At 40.2% G+C, this 26,503-nt stretch overlaps 1 protein-coding gene across 2 annotated transcripts in view; it reads right to left on the reverse strand.

Annotated features, from left to right (window-relative positions):
• Nucleotides 1–26,503, reverse strand: part of CTBP1 (C-terminal binding protein 1) — a 1,058,813-nt gene that overhangs the window by 704,713 nt on the left and 327,597 nt on the right. For both annotated transcript variants that reach the window (XM_044062322.1, XM_044062321.1), the window contains one exon: nucleotides 26,009–26,163. In XM_044062322.1, coding sequence (XP_043918257.1) covers nucleotides 26,009–26,146 — 138 coding nt within the window. In that variant the 5' untranslated portion in view covers nucleotides 26,147–26,163. The remainder of the gene's footprint in view (nucleotides 1–26,008; nucleotides 26,164–26,503) is intronic.

The raw sequence follows: 26,503 nt of genomic DNA on the forward strand, positions 1-26,503 counted from the left end.
CAGAAAATGCATGTTGATGCAAAACGTTTTGTTCTATTAACTTCTTAAGTGAATTAGAGTAATACGTAAAACTGTCCTCGATTTTGGGTGTTGTCCCTCCCATTACATTTTGCACTGTCTAGAATTCTTCAGCAAAGAAGATGAGAGGTATATCTACATATGTGTGACAAAACTGAAAGTTAAATTCTAGATATATTTAAAGCATGTGTGGATTGCTGTACATATACTAAGAGTTACATACTATTCTATTACACTGATTGTGTCAGGTATGCCATAACTTACATTTTATTCTGTACACATATATTGGTTGCATGCACTTGACCTGTGAAAGCTTGAGTCACTGCTGAAAGGGCCAGCACCAGTGGGGATAACATTCTGTAAACTAGGTGACCTGAGCTCAGTAAAAAAGCTTAGACACTTGATGGTGGTCTCAGGGGGAAGGAAGGGTGTGCCTATTCTCGGGTAGAGGACAGAATGGAGGCTGCCTCACAGGAGATGCTGGTATGCAAATGTAAGGCATGGGGTGGGCTCGCTAAGCCACAGATAGGTGGCAGTCATCATAATGGAAGCATGACAGCAAGACATCATGTAAGGAGAGCACAACGAGCCTCCAGAGTGATGCAGACCACTCCTCCCACATACAAACACACACACACATGGGCTGCTGTTAGGCCGCATCGTACATCCTCATAACTAGAATGATGGAGATGACACTAACTTTCCTCAAGGCTAGCTGTATGATGTCCCCTCTAAACAGTTCTGAACCTCATACCATGTAACATTTCAGAGTAGGGGAACAGATATGCCATGTTTGATTACGAGAGGCTTGATGGTTGGCAGGCACGGGGGCAAAACTTACATAGATAAACAAATGTTCAGAGAACAGTACACCTATCTGATTAAAAAATAATAAAGGAAATGAATAAACATTAGATGTTGTTATATGTGGACACTGCAAATACTGCACTATGAAATGTTGAATGTCACCTGAATGCTGCAAAATACGGAAAGCTGAAGCATAACGTAATGAGAAAGGCAGAGAGTGTGTGCAAATACATAGCAAGTGGGAATATCGCTGACATCCATGTAAAGGCACATCCCACCTCATTATAAACTCTGCCCTTCTTCCACTCATCAGGATTCTGTTTCACAACACTCTGGAGGTGCTGTCATACATGATATCATGGTGACGGTACTAACCTGAGTGCCAGCACCTTCTCTGCCTCGCACAGGACAAACACTTGTCATTCTGAACCCAGGATCTTGAAAACAGTGCAAGACATGGCAATGAAACAGTAATAAAGGGACGTTGTTGTCAGTCCCTTCACATTTCAAAATAAAAAGGCAAAGACAATTTTTTCCCCCATAGATACAACATTTTCAAATAATATGAGTTTCTCATAAAGACCTGATGCGTGCCAGCTTGAGGAACTATGGAACTTTAACACATTTCTGAAATTTCTGAAAATTTTCAAAATTTTTTTAGATACTGGCTTCCAAAGCTAACAGATAAGAGAGCTAAAGCCTCAGTTAAATGAATACTAAACTAAAACCTTCACAGTGTTTGGAAGGGTCTAATGTGAGCTAGTAATTTGCAGCTTGTTACATTCTCATTGTAAGGGACACACGTCGACTTCTGTTTTGCTATATTGGTTGCTTGTTCAGACTGGCTACTGATGTTACTCACCAATCCAGGTCTGCTGCACTGCAGATAATATTTTTAATCATTAACAACCTTCCATGGTAACACAGAGTATATGTCTTGAGTTTTTTGTGTTAGTAACTGAAAGACAGCTGGTGTGACATAATGGAACAGTTTCGTTATCAACTCTTGCTAAAGGATAACACAGTTAAGCACAGCTCCACAAAATTTCCCTCGCTTGCACTGAACTGATATATGTCTAATGCCATGCAGTAGGCACATTTAACACTTTAGATGATAACCACCACTTTGAAGACGCCTTGCCTTTGGTGGCAAGCCTTACATCACCTCTGCAACTTTGCCTCCATGAAGTTGGAAGTATAGGAAGTATAGCAAATACATCCAAATATTTGGTAAAATTAAGGGTGATGCCAAGCAATACCCCTGCATGTCTGATAACTGCATACAATGACAGACTGCAGCTCTGGATGCAGCAGGTTACTGGAACTATGTGCACTGAATATCTTATGCAGCAAAACAATAGATACTTTCTGTAACTAGTAGTACATACGAGCAGCTGAAGCTCGATGTAGTAAAAGAGAACTATGACTGGGTCTCTCTAATCATAACTAAATAGTACCGTGTTCTCAATGTAGATGTGTCCAACACATAACAACTTGCGTTACAACTGGAGATCTGAACATAAATCTTCTATATGATGATGATGGTGATAATAATAATTATTACTATTATAATAAAGCTGCTGCTTTATTAATTTTCTGTAGTGTCCACCAGAGGCAGAACATTCAGTAGATAATTCAATAAACCATGTGCTTCCTTAAAAATTTGAAAAGACTTTGCTTAAATGTGCCAAATATTTGCATACGATAAAAAGTACACATATCTAGCTTTCAAAAGTGGTTAGCCACATCAAGTTGTACCTTATAATCCAGTCCACCTACTGAAAACATATAAGGTCTTGGCTTCATTACCCTCTTATCAAGTGAAATGCCAACAACTGCTAGTGCTCCATCCCCAGCCTGTGTAGATCACACTTTAAAGATGAAAGACATACTAACAATCAGAAAGAAAACTGCAACACCATCCATCAATTGCCCTTTACCTTAAAGGTCATCAACTAATCTAACTGCTGTGTATTGAACCTTGTGAAAGTACATTTAAAATGTGGAGAACTCTAAATCTGGCCTTTCTAAATGAAATCAAAACATCACACTCAGCATCTCAGTACAGTGTACAATGCAAATGTACCTGCTTCAACAACCTGGAAATCCTAACTGTGATAAAATTCAGACTTACATTAAAACTAGACTTCTGTGTCATTTGCTTTTCACAAAATACACAATAAAATGTGTAAAGCTACAAAGTCTCATTGTATTAGTAAAGCGATTCAGCTGTTTGAAAACATATCAGTGTCTTGGATGCCTAAGACTGAATTCTACTACTTATTAATTACTCTATAGCAGGTGTACTCAGAGCAGTTCACTGAGCGAAGAAATTTATGGTTCTTACCCAAATTATTTTTCTTTAATCTTTCACTTCTGGTACTTGTCAGCAGCTGCACATTTCAGCAGAGAGCTTTAATGCACACTAATTAAATAATGCAGAGCAGGTATTACCAATCTGATTTTTGATAATATTCACTGCTCTGTTATTTTATCCCATCCTGCGGACAGCAGCAAAAGAAAACACCTGTATGCATCATTTAATACCATAAATTTATTCCCGGAAATAGCTTCAGGCTACAAATAAATGCATGTTACTCATACTTTGTGTGTATTTGTGGGGGGGGATGTCTATACACACATATAAAACACACATTACATGTATATAAAATATATATATACAAGATATTTAGACATACATGATATGCATATACACTCATACATATATCACTGGGGGGGGGGGCTGGTGTGTGACTTATGAAGTTTCTGTACTACAGGTTTAGTGTTTAAATGAGAGGCAATGCCAACAGTCAGGAAGTTAGTTTCTGAGTTTTAACAACTGTTTTATATTTTCTACTGAATATAGCTATCAAGTAGCTACATACATATATTTTTATGAATGGAGAAGTGTCATGGGTGTTTCTCTAACATTATAAGTTAATTTCTTGTTTTTTTCATGGTTTCAGTTTTTTTTTTTCAATTTTTGAGATGGTGTAATATGGACTAGATTAATATCTTGTAGATTTTATTTATTTTGTTTGCTTACTAGTGTCAGCTATGGCTTGCCAGTAATTGAAAATTTTGACAGGTAGCTAAATTCTTTTTTTTTTAGATTTTTTTCTTTCTTTTTATTTTACTTTTGTTTTGATTTGCTTACAACATAGAGAAGCTGATTTAAGTGGGTTGATAAGTTTTTTTTTTTGGAGGAGGGCAGGTGTGTGTGTGTGTGTGTGTGTATGTGTGTGTGTGTGTGTGTGTGTGTGTGTGTGTGTGTGTGTATGTATAAGAGAGACAGAGGGACAGAGAGCAAGAGAGAGAGATTTCAAACTCACAGTCAGGGTTAAAGGCCCCACCCAAATCAGGGACAGTTTTAACATATTAGTGATTTGGCAACCGCTAACCGGGAAAAGCCGAAAAGACAAACAAGTGATTTACAAAATTGTCAGAAAAAAAGAACTTGAATTAACATAAATTTCATGAAGCAAAATAAAACTGTGAATTTAAAAGCTGTCATTATTTTCTGACAGCAATCTACCATGTTTAGTTAAAAAACACCGATTTCTAAGCAGGGTAGAGCAAAATTCTGTGCCAAAATCAGTGACAGTTGAGAGCCCAAAATGCTTTCCCCTGTGCAAGTGCATGCTTCCATGTGCATACACACCAAAAACTACTACTGATCAGCATCCTGGTTTACAGCATGCACAATAACTGGGTGGGATGGTGATGGCCTCAACAGGCAAAACTCAAGCTGCTGAAAAGTCATTTGCAACAAGGACACCTTTGGGAAGCTTGGCAAAGACATAGTTTACTAATTCAGTGTATGGCCATACTCTGCTTGAAATCTTAAGGAGTAATGCCTATAACTGTTAACCTGGGCATGGAATAACCTGTGTCAGGAGCTCAACAGGTGATGTCCATGGTAATGACGACACTGATGATACCTGGGAGTAATGATCCACTTAATTGTGGATCATTCCAGGTGGCTATGAGTAGTCCAGAAGTATATTCCTCCATCAGATATCAAGCACTGGAATACATGGTATGAAATACAGCTGCCAGAGGTCTGACATCACCATCATCAACATATATGACGAGGATATAAAACCACAAACTCACATGCACAATATGCACATGTGCAAAAATGCACACACAAACATGCACACATATACATACACACAAAGAAACACAAACATGACTAATTTCACCTAAACCTAATCTTGCAAACCCAAACCTTTTCACCTTCACTGACTAAAAAAAAAAAAACAGACTCACTCATAAAAATTGGCACTAGTGATAAATCGGGCCATCAAAGGAATCTAGGAAAAAAAGCAGGCGACCAAGTACTAAGCCTTAGTGACAATGAAATGGGATGATAAATAGTTTAGGAACTGAAGACACAGTGACAAATTCAGCAAAGAAGTACCACAAGGTTACAAGTATGGTTCCACTGGAATAAGTTATACAGTATACTACCTCTGTCCCATTTCTTAACTGGAAAGGGGAACCGATATCCACCGAAGGATAGTGAATGCTCCAAAAACCAGCACTGATGGCATGGAAGCATTACCAGCAAAAACAGATTTAAGGTACACTCCTAGAAACATCAAACACAATTGAGGTGATTTGGCACAGCAAATCAGGAAGTGCATCTATATATCAATATTATTTTGCAAGAAGTTAATGATGGAGTTGTTATCTTGAAGGCAATGAATAAGGAATCTGTCGTACTTTTGATATTACTGATGTTTATTTTTGTTGTTATGCTCCTTGATCTGATGTTACCTTCCCCAGTGGTGTATTCCAGGCATATATTTTTATGGATACATGGATCAAATCCTGCATTATACATTGGGCAGAGGTCACCATTGCATGTATGCAAGAGGCAGAATATGATGACTTTTCCCGAAGACATCTGGAAAAATTCAAGTTTTCCAACCCTACATTTTTTCCTTGTAATGAATAATTTTTCCTACTCAGTTTTCTTCATATGGGATGTTTAAAATGCTACAGAACACAGCAGTATATAATCAGTGAGGAATAAAGTTGTTGAGTGGTAGCCCTCAAGTGACTAGACATGCCCTTTAAAATTTGTTGGCTACAGAATATGATTTTCTGACTTGGACACATATATATATATATATATATATATATATATATATATATGTATATATATATATATATATATATATATATATATATATATATATATATACTTGTCAAACTTTAAATTGCTAGATTGTTATTCTTTTTATGATCTGAACATTTTCTATAATTACAATTTGTGTCATTTCTTTGCCAAGTCTCATGATGCTACGTTTGCTGTAACTGAAGGCCACGTCATTACTATTACACTAGATATGTACTTTTTTGCAGGCCATCTTGGAGAATTTGGATATTTTTTTAATGAAATAATTACTTTACTCAGTTTGTAGCTACCAGCATCTACGGGTATCCAAAACCCATTTTCTACTTTTATATGTTAGAACAGTAGTCTGAAAAGAAATGCCCCAATAAAGAACCCTGTGGACACCTCTGGTAACCCCAATGGCATAAACATGAGCCACTGCCCTGACTTGTTGCATTGTCTTAATAAATCAGTGTTTTATGCAATGAATTGTAAATATAAAAACACTAATACATTCAGTTTGCCAATTATCCCCCTGTGCAGAACTGTGTTTACTCTCTTGACAAGGTCAGGATAAGCAGCGTGCATTGTTAATACTTCACACAGTACTGCTGCTACCTCTTCAAAGAATGCCAAAAGCTTCAAAAGACAAAATGTCTCCTCAGCAAGACCAAAATAGTCCACTTCTGAAAAGTAGATCTCCAGCATTGTTTTAGATAAGTTCCATTCTAGCTGTCCTAGAATACTGGTGAGGTTGACAGAGTCATGTGATCCTCCCTTTGTGAACTGGTATCACTACAGTCTGTCACCATAAATCAGTGTTATACATCCGCAGTATGCTACATATGCTAGCTACTAAAACAGTCTACAACAACAAAAACCAACATGTACTACTGGAGATGCTGAAAGAAATATGACACACAGCTATCCATGTTTAGGCTTGAACAGGAAATAAGTGACATGTTAGTTTCCAAGTATATTCCAGGAAGGATGAATTAAAAACTAATAACCAATAAAGAAAAACATCTTATTTCCAAACAAAACTCACAATCCTCAGTTCTACATGCTGCAGTTTTGAAAGCCAAATTTCTGTCTTTCTTTAAGTATGTTCCAAGACACTTCCACCCCATGAAACATACTGCAGCCTCATCTTCCTTAGGTGGCAGTAGCACAAAGTGGAAGTAAAAGACCCACTAGAGCTTATTAAAAGGACTGGGCAAATCTCCCTTGTCCTTGCTAAATTACACCTAGTCAGTAAGGATATCACTTCAGGTAAGGATATGCCTAGGTGGAATAACCTGTTCAACAGAAATAAATTCATTGACATTTAAAAGCACTGATCTATATATTTGGTTTGTATCATTTTAGGGAAAAACTGAGGTTTCACACCCTCTGGACGCCTGTCAGATACTTATCCCTGGCAGTATAATTATCCATGAGGACAAATGTGCCCAACAAGTCAAACCTAGTTGTTCTACACAGGGCCATGCTAGTTCAGAAGGAGCAATACTTACAACCTACTCTGACATCAACAAGCATATGATATCTTATCACATAAAAGTTAGGGGACAAACTAGACGCACTTCCTGTGGGTCTTAGAGGGGTAACATCAGAGCCATAACTAGGATGAAGTGAAGGAGGCAGCTACCCCAGGCACAAGCTGTTAGGGGAGCAATTGGCAGGTGTTGATGAGGTGGAAATTCAGTGCCAACATCCATTTATGAAGCAATGAGAAGATGGGGGCTTCAAAAATTAATCCCAATACTCCATTTGAATCTGCAGTGAAGCTCAGTAAGTGCTACTAACTGTAGCAAAGTACTTGTTGCATTTGTGGCAATCAGCTTAACTACAGCTCAGAAGTACAGAGGATGCTCAAAAGACTTTTTTTTTCCCTTTGGTCCTCAACTCTCAGAAGACCAGGGTACCAGATATTCCTAGCTACAATACTGGATGACAGAAGCAAGGTGGTTGTCAGAATATTTTGACCAGTACACCAGCTTCCAGATTGTTACCTCCTCCCAACTAATGAAATACACATGAATTTCTGACTTGTACCTCAAACATATTTGTCATTTTCCACATACAACTCCCTTTTTTATTCTGTGCTATGTATCTTAAACATGGAACTAAAAATACAGCATGTAACAAAAATAATTGGATTAGAAACTTTTAATCTGACAGCTACAATTATGACAAGCTTACGTAATTTTGCATCCTGTTATCTCTTTTACTGGTTCAGCTAAATCATTTTAATTTTAGCGAAGTGGTTGAAGCTGGGACATCTGGTGCCCTTTTGTTGGACAAAGAAATGGCCCACTTAAAATTTGTATTCCTTTAGTCTGTTAATCAGACAGGTGGGCTGATCTAAGTGCTGTTTTCAGTCGTGACAAGCCTCATAGGCAAAACAATAAGAGCATCCATTTCATAACAGTGTAGAACAATATGGCTGAGTAACAGAAAACCATGGACCTTGCTAACAAAACTGGCAGTGATAATAATCATAAAACAATAACATGTGGTTGTTCTGCTGTGCATCAGGCTACAAGCATTAGAAAAGGTAGAACACTTGTTAGACAAAAGAACACAACAGATTACACTAAATATTGTTCACTCAAACAAAAGGATGACAACCAGTGGGGTAAAGTCATTGTCAGTGTCTTTATTAGTGACCTTCAAAAAGGCCGGGAAGGAAAAATGTGCTTGTTTATTATGTCCAAAGTTAAGCAACATGGCTGTTACAAAAGACAGACAAGAAAAGACATAAGACTTGGCAATACTGGGGGAATGATGTGAAATATGGCAGGTTAAATTAATGATAAAAATGCAAAACACACACAGCATTAGGGAAACCTGGGAAATGAGTACACAATTTGGGAGGTAGGAAGAAACAGAAGTCACAACAAAGACAGGAAGGAAATTTGAGGATATTTAAATCAAAAGTCCAAAACATAAGAAAGTAAAATAAAGTCTTGTGATGTACTGATACTATGTCTTCTTTGTATTTCATGACACTCAGCCAGGTGTGTCTTAATAAAAATAAAGTTCAACAGGTTATGCAAGATTCTTTGAATAACATGGCTGACTGATATAAGGAAAGTGATACAGTAGTCAACACTTCCAAATCAACTGCGATGAACTTGGTTAAAATGAAATAACAGAAAATTATAGCTCTGTAAGGAAGTTACCACAGAGGTACATGTCTGCATAATTTCTGATCTGCAGTCCTCACTCCTCTGGGTTACAGGCCCTGCTGAGTAATACCACCTGGTTTCATATTTTTTTTCTAACAAGGAAACTCCTCCCCTCCCCCCAGACAGCTACAAACTAACTGCCTGAAATGCCATTCAAGTACCTAAGGGCTGCGGAAGACAATTAGGCAGTAGGGGAACTTCTATATTAAAATTTTGGGAGACAACAGCATTTGCCTTCTACCCACTGCATGTGTAGGTCAGTCTCTACCACCATCATCTCCAATGCAAGCCAAAGAAAAGATGCTTCTCAAATTATATTACCTTCAGTGCATCATGAAATGCACCAAGCTGTGTTGCTGCATGACCTTAATGAACAAATCTTTAAGATCAATAAAGTTACCTGCTATGTATATGGCTGCAATATACAACATTCTCGATACAGCACTATCTAACATCCAACTACAGTCATTCTGCTATCTTTGGCTCTTGACAACATGCAAGACCTGATCTGGCAGTCAAATTATCTTAATCAGACCAGCTATGGAGGGATTCAAACCATCAAACATTTTATCATCTACCAGAATAATAAAAAAACCCGAGTCTAGAACATACAAAAGGACTACTGCTGCAGAGAGAAATTATATCAAACAATCAAACATCTAAAGAATGTATATATCAATCATTGCTGCTAGATTCCTATGTTTGAAGGCTGAACATTATATATATATATATATATATATATATATATATATATATATATATGGGTCTACTACGGTTGATTGAAAACTCACTTGACTGAAAATGAAATTACTAGGACCACTTCACTGAAAGCTCACTTCACTGAAAACTCATTTCTTTGAAAATCATTTTGTTGAAAGTTATAAATGGCCTTTTCCCCACTGTAGTGTGACCCTGGAGTTAGTATATAAAGTAAGGGGGGGGCACAGCCCCCCATATATTATAAACATTTTAAACTATACACAGTGATACATACAAGTGCAATAAATAACTGCTTCCAAAACAGAATATATAACTAAGATATGTGGGGGGCTTCGCCCCCACACCCCCCACATACCCCCTTACTTTATACACTAACTCCAGGGTCGCAATACAGTGGGGAAAAGGCCATTTATAACTTTCAATGAAATGAGTTTCAGTCAAGTGAGTTTTCAGTGAACTGAGCTTTCAGTGAAGTGGTCCTAGTAATTTAATTTTCAATCAAGTGAGTTTTCATATATATATATGGGTTTACTACTAAATCTCGAATTACGGAACCTTGAGATTCTGAAGGCCGAAGACCAGAATCTCGCGATTCCGTAATACTGAAATTAAAAAAAAAACATTTTTTAAAGCATATGCAGGGGGACAAGCCCCCCTGCACCCCCCACACCCCCTGCACCTTAAATATACCAACTCCGAGATCGCACCACAGTGGAGTGAACAGCAAAACAGTGCCGTGCAGAATGGAATGGAAATGTTGCCGTTCACTCCACTGTAGTGCGATCTCAGAGTTGGTATACTTAAGTGCAGGTGGTGTGGAGGGGTACAGGGGGGCTTGCCCCCCTGCATATACCTTCTAAATGTTTTTTTCTTTCTTTCGATATTACAGAATCTCGAGATTCTGGTCTTCGGGCTTCAGAGTCTCAGGATTCCATAATTCAAGATTTAGTAGTGAACTGCAAAGCTATGGAAAGGATCATCATGGACCTCATAAAAAAAGATATTGGGGACCTACAGACACTGGATCCTACCCAGTTCGGCTTTGTTAAGGGCAGATCCTGCCTCTTAAACCTGGTCGATTTCTTTGAAACAGTCACCAAGGCCATTGACGAGGGGAAGGTGGTCCACACAGCCTACCTGGACCTCGCAAAAGCCTTCGATACAATACCCCACTCGGGCATTATAGATAAGCTCACCAGCTTAAATATAAACCCCTATATCACTAGATGGGTTGCAAACTGGCTCAAGGACAGAACCCACATGGTTAGAATTGCTGGAGCCATGTCAGACTCCAAACCAGTTACAAGTGGCGTCCCACAAGGCTCAGTCCTGGGACCTCTCCTGTTCGGTATATATTTCTCGGAGGTACAGGCCAACAAGGAAGGACTGTGGCTGACTAAGTTCGCAGATGACTGCAAACTTGGCACTATAATCGACTCTCCAGCCGACACAAGCATCCTCCAAAAGGGCTTCATAGAAACAGACAACTGGTGCCAGAGCCATGGCCTCAAGCTAAACGCCAAAAAGTATATAGTCATCCCCTTTGGCAAAAACAAAGTGCCCACAAATTACCACATAGGTGGTAATCCATTAAGTACAGAAGAAGTAATTAGGGACCTGGGGACCCAAGTTGATAGCAATCTCTGATTTGACAACCACGTGGCCAAAGTGGTTAGAAAAACATTTTATATAGCCCACCTAATCATGAAGGGATTCACATCTAGATCAGGGGAGGTCATCGTGCCTCTTTACTCATCCCTCATCAGGCCCATAATTGAGTACAATGCCCCTTTTGGGATGTACCTTACCAGACACCTGCAGCAACTGGAAAGACCCCAAAAGTACCTCACCAAGAGGATCAAAGGGCTCAAACAGATGGCATATGCTGCCCGGTTAAAGAAACTCCAGCTCTACTCAGTGGCATACCACCTGCTCAGAGGCGATCTGTGCCTGACATATAAAGCCATGTCCAACACGGAATTAATGGACATGCTGCACCTCAGAAAATCCAAAACCCATCTGGCTACACGCTCGAGAGACTTGAACCTCAGCACTGAAATAAATAGGACATGCTGGAGGGACAGATTCATAACCCAGAGGCTCCCTTCACTCTGGAATAAAATCCCAGTCCAGGTTAGGCAGAGTCCCTCATTGACTCTCTTCAAGAGGAATCTTGATGTGTGGATGGGGGATCGTAGGTTTACCCCGGGTATCACTTCTGTGTCACTGTTAGACAGAGGCACAGTATACTAACCTCGAAGAAGGGCATAGCAAAATTAATTTAAAATGGGTGGCGAAAGCCAAACACACTCTGGCTAGGCTTATAAATGCCCTAGGGCAGATAGCCTAGTATGAACCTATGAACCTATATATATATATACCTATATATATATATATATATATATATATATATAAAACTATATATATATATAAAACTATATATATATATATATATATATATATATATATATATATATATATATATATATATATATATATATATATATATTTATACATATAATTATATATATAAAATGGGGATATCTGCTAAAGGCAGACATCAATCCTCGGCCAGATTTTTAAGCAGCTGGGTGTATCCTAGCATATGACACTGCATTCTTAAGCTGCGTCTCCAACAGACTGGCTATAAAACAAAGTAATTTACATTTTCACTTTATATATATATTTTTTGCCACATAAAATAAATGGTCTGTTAGCTTTAATTTAGGCCTTGTTATTTTCTCAGAAGTCCTGCTAAATTATTTTACCACAGAGTTCCTCTTTCAAATTTATGTATATTGTACTGAATATGGTTAAAAACAAACTATGTCCTTGAGAAAATTGCCAACAAATGCACTAGTGACAAGCAGATGTCCCCAAAGATACTCACTTTCAGTGTTGTTATCATCTGTAGGAAAAGCACCATACACAACCATATGTACATTTTTTCTAATAAAAACTTTAACAACAAGGGCTAATAATTTATTGGACATAAACTGGAAGACATATTTTCCATTATTTCTGAGGCTGTAGTGGTTTCTAAATCAATGGGGAAAAACGTACAATTAAAGGAGGTCACCAGAAAAACAAATAAATAAACCAAAAAAAAAATCAGGATTATGAAGCCATCAGAATATGTGGATGGTAGACAAAAGGTACTCCTGGGCATTTGTTCCAAGAGGTGATACATCCCCACCAGATAATGGGGCTCAGCAACATGCAACCAGTCCCCCTGGTGAAGCTTGCCAATGTAATTCCCTTTATCTCCTTTCCAGCCATACTGTTTCAAGGAATCTAGGGGAGAACAGATCATTTTGGTTCCTGCTTTTTTACTGAAAATAAGTTACTACAGACTTAGGATAAAGTCAAAACAAATTAAAAAAAAAACTTGAACAGTTCCAAATAAGAAAATCTACTGTCCAGGATGTCAGTGTCAGACTTCTGCTTTGGCAAAGGCATGTTAGTATTTTGCCTCCAGAGACGACTATGTTTCCCCCACTCCCCTTTAGATTTCCTTTCTTCTAATCATAATGTGGGTGCCCAGAGACCAAACATCAGTTAGGCAAATGCCCAAACAAGAAAAATCAACCCTTAGAACTAGGGAGTAGACCCCCCCCCGACAAAAATGATACAGCCATCCTATGGTCAGACACTGATATCCTGGATGTTAGATACATCTGTGTTGCAGATTATAAATGCATGCCACAAACACTGATTTACTACAAACTGCAGTGTGTATAGTTTTAGTGCACAGACACTGACAATACCTTTTTCTTTTGGGACAGTAAAAGAAAAAAAAGGGTAGGTGTGATCCAACATGTCCATCATCAGAAAGTGAAGCTGACAAAGCAGAATATCATGACCTTGCTAATCTGATTAGATATCCTGCCTGTGAGTTACATACAATACCTCCAAAAAGGATGAGGGTTCTTTGTCTTTGGGAACCATTCCTGAGTACAAGTATTTTGGTGACACAACTAATGTCATGACGGGTCAAGATAAGTGGTTTGATAAAAAGTCATATTCCTAGCCAAAATAAAGACACATAAATCTTTAAAAACTGGGTCAGCCCAAACCACTAGCTATTCCATCCTTTATTGAGCCCTTGCATAATACTTTTCTTGAAGTGGGGACAGGAACCAGGACACTGTGCTATACATCCCTAAAAATATGTCAGGTTTTACTGACTGCCTGGTAAGTATGATTACTTGTATGAGAAAAGTACAGTTGTGTACACTTACCATAAATGTAGATGTTCGAGTGTATTCACCGCTGCAGTCATCACATTTGGGTTAACTGTTGAAGTAGCCCTCAGTCGGCCTGATTATCAAAGTCTTCGGTCCTGCGTTGGTTGCTGTCTCATCTTCCATGATGTCAGGTAGTCAGGGGTATAAACCATGCAGCTGACGCTATTACATCAGTTTTTCTTGCCCCAGATGTCAGGTGGCCCCCTAATGGAAAGCAATTAAATATACATATATATATATATATATATATATATATATATATATATATAAGGTTATACCTCCAACAAAAAAGCAAATACACCAAAAAGCTTTTAAGCATAGCAAAGGAGAGTAGAGGTATAGCCAAGAGAAATCAGGGGGCTGGAGGGTGGGTAACCAGGACTGCAACAATGAATACACTCGAACATCTACATTTATGGTAAGTGTACACAACTATACTATGTTCTTCATGTTTCACTGTTGCAGTCATTACATTTGGGTAGATTCCCAAAGCTAAGGATGGGAGGAGGAATTTAGATAGCATTAGGACCAGCTATAAGGCCCTGCAAGACTGCAGTGGCAAACCCAGCTCTGGATTTAGAGAAAATTGGCAAATGGTAATGCTTAGTGAAAGTATGTACAGAACTCCAGGTCGCAGCTTCTAGGATGTCTCTGGTAGGGACACCTCTGAGAAAGGCTGTAGAGGTAGATGCAGCCCTGGTTGAATGGGGTCTAATCCCCTGTGGGATAGGATTTCCATGGTGCTTAAAGCAGAAATTAATGCAATGGCCTATCCATTTAGAAATGGTTTGCTTTGAAATAGACTTCCCCTCTGCCTCTGCTGCAAATGCCACCAGCAGTTGTTCAGATTTCCTTTGAGGTTTAGTCCTGTCCAAGTAAAATCTAAGTTGGCTGTGCACATCTAAGGAGTGCAGTATTCGTTCCCCTTTGTTCTGTGGATTAGAAAAGAAGGTTGGCAAATGAATGGATTGATTAGGAGCCACACTGGATACCATCTTGGGCATGAAGGAGGGATTGGTCCTGAGGGACACCCTGTCCACATGAAAGATGATGAATGGCTCCACTGCCATAACGGCCTGTATGTCAGATACCCTTCTTGCTGAAGTGATTGCCAAAAGGAAAGCTATTTTCCAAGAAAGGAATTTTAACTATGCACTTGCAGCTGGCTCCAAAGGAGGAAGAGTGAGTTTTTCCAATACAAAGTTAAGGTCCCAGGCTGGAGTTGGGGCTCTCCATGGTGGTCTTAAGTTTTTGGCCCCTCTGAGGAAATGCTTAAGCAGTGGGTGAGAAAAGAGGGTTAAATTCTGTGCTGTAATGAGCTGAAATGGCCGAGGCATGAATTTTGATGGAGGAAAAGGAAAGGCCCTTGTGAAGCATCTCAGTTAAGTATTGAAGAATCTGAGGTAAATTGGACACTGCTGTGGCTATCCCTTGAGTTTGGTTCCAGGCACAGAATCTTTTCCATTTTTCAGAATAAGATTTTCTAGTACTTGGCCTCCTTGCTTCCAAAATGGCATCCAACACTTGTTTACTGAGGGATGGTAAAGGAGAGCTTAGGTAATTAGCCAGGCTGCCAGGTTCAGGGTTTGAAGCTCTGAGTGCAGAATCTGGCTCTCCTGCTGAGACAGCAGGGTAGGGGTCTGGGGCAGGTGCCATGGGGGCTAGCAGTGACACACTGCGCAAGAAGGGGTACCAGTGTTGGCATGGCCAGTCTGGTGCAATCGGTATCATCCTTGGTTTGTCCTGTTTGATCTTTAGTAGTACTTTGGGGAGGAGAGGCAGAGGAGGAAAGGCATAAACTGAAGGACAGAGCAGCCACTTTCCAAGCTTGTTTGTGGGGAGTCCTTGTGCAGAATTTGTCCAATTGGCAGTTCTGGGGAGAGGCAAACAGGTCTATATCTGGGCTCCCCCATTTGTTTATCAACATGTTGAAAGTCTTTGGTTCCAGTTTCCACTCATGTGGGTCCATGAGATTTCTGCTTAATTCATCTGCCAGTGTATTTAGTTTTCCTGGCAGGAATTGAGCCTGTAGATGCACTTGGTAGCTCAAGGCTGTGTTCCACAGAGCTCTCGCTAGTTTGCAGAGGGGGTAAGAATGGGTACCCCCCCTGCTTGTTTATGTACCACATAACAGTGGTGCTGTCCATCTTTACCATTAATTGTCCTGGAAGAATGTGGTCCTTGAAGAACGTCAGAGCATTCTGTACAGCTAACATTTCTTTTTGATTGATATGCAGGTGCATTTGGCTTGGGTTCCATTTGTCCTGAATGCACTTTCCTGCCAGGTGAGCCCCCCATGCATAGTCTGATGCGTCTGTTGTTAGGGTTTGGGTGGCAGGGGGTAGAGTGAATGGTAGTCCCTTTTTCTGGTGGCAGGCCTCTGCCCACCAAAGGAATTCTAACCGTAGGCAAGGTATGATAGGAATCATTGCTTCCAGATCCTGAGAATGTTGACACCATAGGCTTTTTAGATATCGTTGTAGTTTCCTCATATACCGTCTTGCATATGGAATTAGTAGAATGCAGGAGGCCATGAACCCCAAGGCTTGCAGCATTTGCCTTGCAGATAACAGGGTTTTTGTGGCCACTAGTTTGAAGTAAGTTGTCAAATGAATTTGTTTCTCTGGCGTGAGGAAAAAGCCATCTCGGAAGTTGTGTTCAAGCTTGCTCCCAGGAATATAATTTGCTGACAGGGTACCAGATGTGATTTCTTTTCGTTTATGGTCTACCCCAGACAATTTAGCACCTTTTGTACAAATGCCAGATGATTCAAAAGTAAGTCCCGGCTTTCTGCTTGAATTAGACCATCTTCCAGGTATGGGTATATTTGAATATTTCTTTGCCTGCAAAATGCAATGACTGCAGCTAGGCACTTTCTGAATACCCTGGGCGCAGTAGATAAGCCAAAGGGCAGTGCAGAGAACTGATCATGTAGCCTGCTTTGAAGCGTAGGTATCTTCTTCAAGATTCTCTGATTGGGATGTGCAGGTAAGCTTCCTTTAAATCCAGTGTTGCCAACCAGGCTTCCTTGCCTAGCATAGGAAGCAACTGGTGAAGAGTTAGCATCTTGAATTTTGGAATCATCAAAAAGGTGTTTAATATAGAAAGGTCCAGGATAGGACACCATGAGTTGTCTTTTCTGGGTACCAGGAAAAGTCTTGAGTAGAAACCTTGTCCCTTTTCCTCTTCTGGTACAGTTTGAATAGCCTTTAAGCTTAAAAGAGGGAGTACTTGCTTTTGAGCCTCTGCCCACTGATTTGGGGGAAGATTTGTCCAACCGTTTGGGGTTGGTAAAGTGAGGAAGTGAAATCTGTATCCTTGGGAGACTATATTTAAAACCCATTTGTCCTGGGTAAAGAGGTCCCAGTTTTTTGCCTGCAGATCAATCCTTCCCCCTAAAGAAGCAGTCAGTTGAGAAGTGCTAAGAAGTTTCAAAGTTAAGTCAGAGACAATTTACCGTGGGGGGGGGTGTCTTACTACTCCCCAATTTGATAGTGGGAGCCACCCATTGCTTAGTCCAGAGCGTACTCTGGGACTGAAGCCTGGGTGTTCTGCTGGTTCTGGGTTTGGACTGAGAAGGCCTGGAAGAGGCAGGAAAGGACCAATTCTTAGATGGCCAATGCCTACTAAATCTTGGAAGCTGTACTTGTAGGAAATCTTTAACAGTTTGCATAGATTTAGCTTTTTCCTCCATCTTTTTAAGAACCTCTTCCGCTTTGTTGCCAAACAGGCAGTCATGATTTAAGGGAGCATCCAGCAATTTAGCTTTAACATGGTCTGGCAAGGATTGCTCCTTAAGCCAAGCATGCCTTCATAGGTTCATAGGTAGGTACTAGGCTATTGGCCCAAGGGCCTATGTAAGCCTAGCCAACAAGGTTCCCTGGCGTACAGCATCTAAGAAAGTTATTTTCCTGTGCCACTGTCGAGCAGACACAGAAGTGATCCCCTGGGTGTATTTCCCATCCACTCATCAAGATTTTTCTTGAAGACTGCTAATGAAGAACTTTGCTTGACATAGATGGGTAGCCTGTTTCAGAGTATGGGAAGTCATTGGGACAGGAATCTATCCCTCCAGCATGTCCTGTTTATTGTGGTGACATGGTTTAGGTCCCTAGAGCATGTAGCTCGGAGGGATTGGGATTTCCTTAGGTGTAGCATGTCCAACAGCTCTGGGTTTGACATAGCTTTACATGTTAGGCAGAGATCACCTCGGAGTAGGCAATATGCTACAGAGTAAAGCTGGAGTTTTTTGAGGCGGTCAGTGTAAGGCATTTGTTTGAGGCCAGTAATCCTCTTTGTGATGTACTTCTGTGGCCTTTCCAGCTGCTGCAGATGTTTTGTGAGGTACATTCCAAAAGGGGCATTGTACTCTATAATGGGTCTAATGAGTGTCGAGTAGAGGGGAACAATGACCTCTTTCTTCCTGGATGAGAACCCTTTTATGATGAGGTGTGCTACGTAGAAGACCTTCCTGACTACTGTGGTGATGTGACTATCAAAGGAGAGACTACTGTCCACCTGGGTCCCAAGGTCTCATCACACATTCAGTATTAAGTAGATTGCTGCCTATGTGGTAGTTCATGGGTACAGAGTTTTACCAAAGGGGATGACACTGCACTTTTTGGCATTGAGCTTGAGGCCATGGCTCTGACACCAGGCATCTGTCTCAGTGAGGCCCTTCTGTAGGATGTCCACATCATTTGGGGACTTGACTATGGCTCCTAGTTTGCAGTAATCTGCGAATTTCGTTAGCCAGAGGCCTTCTGTGTTAGCCTGTACTTCAGAGAAATAGATACCAAACAGGAGAGGTCTCAGGATGGACCCTGTGGTACTCCACCTGTCACTGCTTTGAGGTCAGATTTGGAGTCTGCAACTTTTACAGTGTGGGTTCTGTCAGTGAGCCAGTTGGCAACCCATCTTGTGACGTAGGGATTTATACCTAGTTTAGTGAGTTTAGCTATAATTCCAGAATGGGGGATGGTGTTGAAAGCCTTGACGAGGTGAAGATAGGCTGTGTGAACCACCTTACCCTCATCTACGGCTTTGGTGACTGCCTCAAAGAAGTCGATCAGGTTCAGGAGGCAAGATCTGCCTTTCACAATCCCGAACTGGGTGGGATCCAGAGTTTGGAGGTTACCAATGTCTTTGTTTATGAGTTCCATGATGATACGTTCCATGGCCTTGCAGACCAGGCTAGTCAGGCTAATAGGTCGATAGTTCCCGGGATCAGTGGTGCCTCCCCCTTTGTGGAGTGGGATAACTGTTGCTGTGCGCCATTCAGTGGGCAGAAAGCCTGATGCAAGGCTATTATTGAACATGGTGCTTAAATGGGGAGCCAGTTCGTTCTGAAGTTTATGTAAAACACAGCCTGGGATGTTGTCCGGTCCCATGGATGCTGTGTTTTTGGCTTTAGAGAGTGCAGCTTTTACCTGCGTAGTTGTGATTACAGGGACTCTGCATTCTTCCTGTTTAGATATGGGCCCTTTAGGGGGTGATGGGCGGGGGAGGGGGTAAAGTTAGCACTGAACCTATCTGCCAGGATGTTGGCAATATCACTTGGTTCTGCAATTTTCTTGCCTTTGTGCTGTAACTCAGAGCAAATCTGGGTGTTGCCATCGAAATTCTTGACATAGCTATAGAATGCTTTGCGGTTGTCCTTGGAATTAGTGGTGATTTTATTTTTGTAGCTAGCTTTGGAGGATCTTATAAGGGATCTCAGCTTCTTACTGAGGCTGACCAGGGAGCTCCTCCACTCATGGGATTTTACTCTCTTTTGCAACAGTGTCTTCCTTCTGTTGTACAGTTTGTTTATGGCAGGGGACCACCAGGTTGACTTCCTTTTTTGGAGGATAGCGTCTTGGTTCTGTTGGGGATAGCACGATCCATGCACTCATGTAAGTGCTTATAGAGTGCATTTGTGTAGGATTCAGCAGTTGTAACTGTATTGTCCATCTGTATGGGTGTCATGAAGTTCACCACTTCTGTCTTAAGAAGCATGAAGTTGGCTTTGGAGAAATTTTTTACTGTGGTTTCCTTAATGGGGGGTTGGGACTTCTAAGTGCAGACCCAGTGACAGCCGCCCTGCAAAATGCCTCTAGTGAATCAAAACCACATTGCAAAGTATGTTATCCAACCTGTTCAGCAGAATGCATTAAATTCTGTAAATCCTTATTTTCAGCACAATCAGGAATCAACATCATTTTCTGTTTAAGCAATCCAATAATAAGCTGTTGATACTTTAACATATGAAACTGGGAATTTAAGGCCCTAATGGTGCAGTAGTGTATACCTTCTTACCCCATCTATCCAGCGCCCTGGAGTCTCTATCAGAGGGGGTAGGATTTTTGGCAGTAGTAGCCTTAATGCCTTGGGTCCCTGTGAAATGGTCTCAGGATCCGCAGTAGGATTTTTAAAAAGGAACTTGTGAGAGTCAGGAACCCTGTAATATCTATCAGGTTTTCTGGGAGCAGGAGGTAAAGAGTCAGGGGCCAAGCTAGATTCCAAAAAGGCCTCATCAACAATGTCTAATACAGGAGGGATAGCTAAAGGCCTGTGCTGGGGAAGGAGTAAGAAATCCCTAAGCCTCTTTTTAGAATCAGAGAAATCCTGGCTTTCCCAATGAAAATGCTCCCTAAGAGTATGCAAGGTTTCACCAAAAGAGAAATCCTCTGGGGGGGAAGCAGAGGGAATAGAGTCCTCTGCATCAGAATCCTCATAGGTAGATAAGGGTAAATCCTGGTCATCAGAGGAAACAGAAATTTCAGAGTCCTGGTCAGAAGTATCATAATCAAATTCAGTCCTATGTCTCTTAGAGGAGGAAGGTTGTCTTCCCCCTGATTAAAGTAATAAGGTCTTCAGACATTCTTATCATTTGTTTTTTAGGCATAGAGGCCTGACCATGGGGTCTGGGCGTTGGTTTTCTAGGCATGGTTCGAGTTTTAGGCCTTGAAGAAGAAGATGGCGTTGGTTTAATATGCAAGTCTGTAGGCCTGAATACACCCTCAGACGTCGGTGCCTGCACAGTGGCTCCAGATCCATCCAAGGTAGAGACATCCGCATGTTCCACAGTTGAAGCATCTCGTGGCATACCAGACTCCAAATGGGTCTCAGTAGAGGCCTGCGAATCTGAAGCAGTGGGTATCGGGGCTGTGAAAGCACCTCATTGAGTACCAGCGAACTGGCGACTGGCTTAGGAGAAGCATCGTCAGCAGCTTTGGACCTAGGAGGCCTGTCTCTGTCTTTATCTTTGCATTTTTTCGGAATGTCGGTAGTTAGATGGCTTACCGAAGATGTATCTGGATAATTGAACAGAGTACCAAAATATTTAGAAGCGTAAATATACCAACAATGAACAGTTCATTGCTTAAATAAGGCACAAAACCGACAGCGAGGTACATCGTGGTCAGGGTCTAGGCAAGGAATATAATACGAATGAAAATCTTTATGAGGTATTTGCTTTCCACAAGATTTACAATTACTGACTTTTACTGACATCTGCATGTCCTCCCCGAGGTTGGGTAGCATTCGAAAGACATGGTTGAAGGTTGGGCATCGAGCTGGCACCTCAGCGTTTCATAAAAATCTACTGCCAATGATTAGCGGACCAGAGTTCCGCTGTGGCGACCCCTTACTGGGAAAAAGCCAAAAGACAAACAACAACAACTGACATCAGTTTAGAGCAAAGAAAAAAGTTTCCCCAATAAGGTACTTAGCTTTAGTTGAAGACTTGGGTCCTGAAACTCGAAAACGAAAATTTCAGGAGTAAGCCGACCGGCACCTGCGAACTGCTTCTGCTTCGGGCACCACACAGCAAGAAAGACTGATGTAATGGTGTCGGCTACATGCTTTATACTCCTGACTACCTGACTTCATGGAAGATGAGACAGCAACTGACGCAAGACCCAAGACTTTGATAATCAGGCTGACTGAGGGCTACTGCAAGCAGATAACCCAAATGTGATGACTGCAACAGTGAAACATGAAGAACATCTGATAGCTGACTAGGTAACAATTGAATTAAAGTCTTGTAATGGATTATATCTCACTCCTACTTTAAGGACATTTCCAGCATTAAAAAAAGGAAAAGATTCCTAATTATTTTGCTAAAACAGTGCAGATGTATAGTTGTGGAGTTTGGCTTGCTAAGGTGTACACTAGCGTGGTAATTCTGATTGCTCAATGACAGATTGTGGATTCTCATACTGCTTTTCTTTTTTTTAAAGGTAGCAGCAAGTTACCACATAACAACATAACAGCTCAGTCCTGCCTATCAAAAAAAAAGAACAGTTTGACAGCTTGTAAACCGTCAACCTCTTTGGTGCCCTTTAAACCGCCAACTTGTTTGGTGCCTTTTATATGCACCCACTAAGGCCTCCTTCTCTGAACTGATTTTCCTATGACTTTCTCAGATACCTTTATTAAATTCTTATATTGTATACAATGACATATAAACACATACTGTAACAGAAAAGAAAACAAACCATAGCACACATTTTTCACTTTCATGCATTACAAGTATTTTTTTAATACTTATAATTCACTCCATTACATAAATTGTTCAATTCCTGCTATTGCTTAAACCTCACTCCTCCTAAATTTTATTCTACATGTATTGTTCCCACAAATTTCATTTATTTCTATGTAATTTGATTTTTCTAGTTTCTAAAGATCTGAACTCCAATTCATTTATCTCCTTTACAATATTCAGCACTTCAGCTACAGTTAGTTTAGATTTTGATTTCCATTTTCTATTAATTGCATTTTTTAGCAGCCAGTAGCATTAACCTTAGTAAGTTACCATGTCTGGCCAATTCAGATCCTAAATTTAAAAGTATCATGCCCCTTGGCTACAACAATCTGCTCTCCCAACCTTTCTGACAACGTAGTCTATAGGAATTTTTAAAATCTGCCATCTGGCTACATTTCCAAAAAAAATTTTCCCAATTAACTCCCTCTATCACATCACACCACAGCATTTGCTATCTGCCTGAGGAAAATTCTTTGTAGTCTGTTTAGGTTATAAAAATACCAATGCAAGTACTTCCAAGCAAAAATCCTAAACTTTCTGGGCATTGCTGCATCCTTACAAGGACCCTTCCTATGACTTTGATACAGTTTATAGTTCGGCTTCACAGGATGCCAGTACTCTATTACCAGGCACATGTAACATTGCCTCAGTCTTGCATTTTGAAGCAAGTTTATAATTTGACTGCATATTTTACTATAAAGGATCTCATAAGTGACACAAAATGCAGACATGGTGGAATTTCACACATGTGACTCCAATTCTACCAATGGTAGTTTTCAAGTTGCTGCCTCTGGTTTTGTTATTAGGAAGCATGCATGGCTAAGACACCAAATGTGTTCTCAAGCTGTACAAGTCATGCTCCACTCCATGAGGCTTTTTGTTTTGCTTCACCAACTCAAAATATTTTTGAAAAAAAAAAACAGAAAAAAGGGGTAAAACTATCCAAAACATTAAACATTTTCATAAGGCTAGTACGAGACACCACCAAAATAATGGCTGGTTATTTTACAGACAAACCTAATGGTGACCGCCTTATTGTAAAAAAATGGGTTGGCAGCAACTGCCAGTTACTACTTCTCAACAGAGAGATTCCTCACCACACAACTGTGAGATCAACTTTCATCATAACTTGTCCATGCCTTACCTCATGAAGTGCAAAGAGAAGGCAGATTTTCCCATTTGTAGCCAATGGTTTTCAACAACATAAGATGAGTCATCAGAGAGAGAGTGCCAAGGCTTACTAAGTAGGAATTCAAGAACATAGAAACAATACCAGATGAGGGATCACAGGGACCATATCATGCCTGGCCATATGCACCTTTAAGAAAACAAACTTGAAAAGTTCTTGACACGCATGTAATAGTAATTCCCATTTTCAATTTATGCACTGTTTTTTTACTTTTTTGCACTGTTTTTTACTTTTTCTACTCTGTACAGCGTTTATGAAAACCTAAGTACAATATTTTCAAACCCGAGACTTACGAAATTTCATATTTATCCTTATCTGTATAGCTGCCTTATTCTGAGACATTACATTTTGCGCAATGTGAAAGGCTTCTATTTTCACAACTAGAAATAGTCTCCAACTTAAAAAAGCCAACCTTGGTTTTTTCCTCAGACAAAGGTTTTTATGTGCATTTTGGATACAAACACCTGTACTATCTCTGTCCCTCAGGACATTACTCAGATGATGATGGAACATGTCAGTCTAACCATACATGAAAGCCACGGACAAAGCATTCCTACAGACACAGGGACTCATGTCCTCCTGTGCTCTAATGGTTCCTCTGTCAATACTTGATTAAAGAGTTACAGTGGTGGATACAGTCATTTTCCCTGAACCCAGCTCCTCTAATTCCTCTCCCATCAGAGGATAAATACAGATGCCTCTAGTTATGGCTGAGTGATGCCATTTTCAAGACCTTTGATTGCACAGAATTTGGTCCTATGCTAAAGAAAGCAGCAGAGAAACTCAAGAGATGTTACCTATTCTCTTGGCACTGAGTTCCTTCTAGACATTTCCTCAGCTATGTACCCTGCACACAATAGCAGACTATGATATAGTGTAGGTGACTCACACCTACTAGCTGTCTAGGTTAACAAAGGAAATTTAGGAAAAGGCAACTGCAGATCAGTTAAACAATTTTAGAAGTAATTTACATTCCAAGTCAACATAATAAAAGAGCAGGGACTTTAAGAAGAAAGACTACAGCCTGTCATGAGTGGGCTCTGGACGCAACTGTATTCATGGACATTGCATAAACGTGGGGCTCTTCAAAGGCAGACATACCTCTTTTGCACCTGAACAACTAACTCCATCTGTTTGCTTAAGGCTGATTCATACTCTAGCAATGTTAATGGATACATTCTCAACCTCATGGAATCAGTCTTCTGTATGTTTTCTTCCAACTTTTCTTACACCAAAAGTTCTTCTAAAGACAGCAAAGTTAAAAAAAAAAAAGGCAAGCAGCATACTTGTTGCTACTTCTCAGAGGCAACACTGTCTGCCAGTAAAAGGAAAAAGAGTCTTCTACCCCAACCACAGAGTTCTCAGTCCAGCCGTATAAAGGACTGCCAGTTAAGCCATAATATTAAGTGTTTCTGCAATGGGGTCTTGTCTGTTTGGAAAAAGGTAAGAAATCGATCACTAAAAATACTTCTTAAAAAATCATACATCTTTAAGTGGACTAAACTTTCAGTTTGGTGTAAAAGTATGCCCATTAATGTACACATTGTTTCAGTGTTTCAAGAATTACAGTATTTGGAGTATTTGTTTAACATCGGTCTACATTATTACTGCTTTAAAATATGTCTTTCAGCCATTTCTGGTTGTTTGCCTATAATGCTTCCTTTAACCACAACCACTTTTGTTAAACATTTCCTAAAAGGTGTCCTTCATTTAAGAACTCCTAGACAAACAGGGCTCCAATACAGAATCTATACCTCTTTCTCTGCTATGTTTTACGCAGCTGAAACACATGACCCAACTGAAAAGGGACAGCTGCTAAGGAAGGAATGCAGAAGCATCATTATTACCTTCCACTGTGGATAGTTTTCTTAATCCCCTCAGAGGAACATGATAATATCACCATCTATGCTTCTCAACTCCTATTCCACCCTACACACAACAAAGTTGTGCATGTTTAACCAGACAGTTTCTCATGTTGAGACATTGCGCCTTCCCATATCCACCAGGTGCTCTAAGCTTTGTTCCAGTCCTTACTCATGAGCAGTACAATAAGAAATTTTACATTTAATGCTACATGATTTTTCACTCCACTTCTTTTTGTCTGTTTGTTTGTTTGTTTGTTTTACACACATGGGACAAGACCACACTTGCATTACTGTTCTGATGAAGCACTTTGATGGTTACCTTTTCATGAATTTCTTGGGTGGATTGTGCATCACAAAAAGCCACTGTAGCCACGTCCTTCAGGATTGGCATCTCCACTGTACAGTCCCTGCCATCCAGTAATGCTACCAAGGGACGCGGATGCATGGGGCCATTCATTATAGGAGGTCGAATGCCTGCAATTCCAAAAGAAGACAATGAATTTTATTTTTTATTTTCTTGTATATATGCCCATTCTTTTCCAAAGGAGCACTAGAAAAATTGCAATGTACGCACATGCAAAATTAATAATATTTTATGTAGAGGACTCACTGCGAAATTCTGACCAGCCACAAGATGCACTTACCTTTAAAGCGCCACTTCTTTGTATCCCTGTATCTTTTTGAAAGGCCATCTATACTCTAAACACAACACTTTCTTTTCTCACAGTGGTTTCCTTTCTATAAAATGGCTCCAACATTAATACACATGAAACTTGTAGCACAGTGGCTCAATGGTTAAGATTATCCTACTAGT

Source organism: Protopterus annectens, chromosome 2.part1, assembly GCF_019279795.1.
Source record: "Protopterus annectens isolate FY-2018-M chromosome 2.part1, PAN1.0, whole genome shotgun sequence".
Lineage (NCBI taxonomy): Eukaryota > Metazoa > Chordata > Ceratodontiformes > Protopteridae > Protopterus > Protopterus annectens.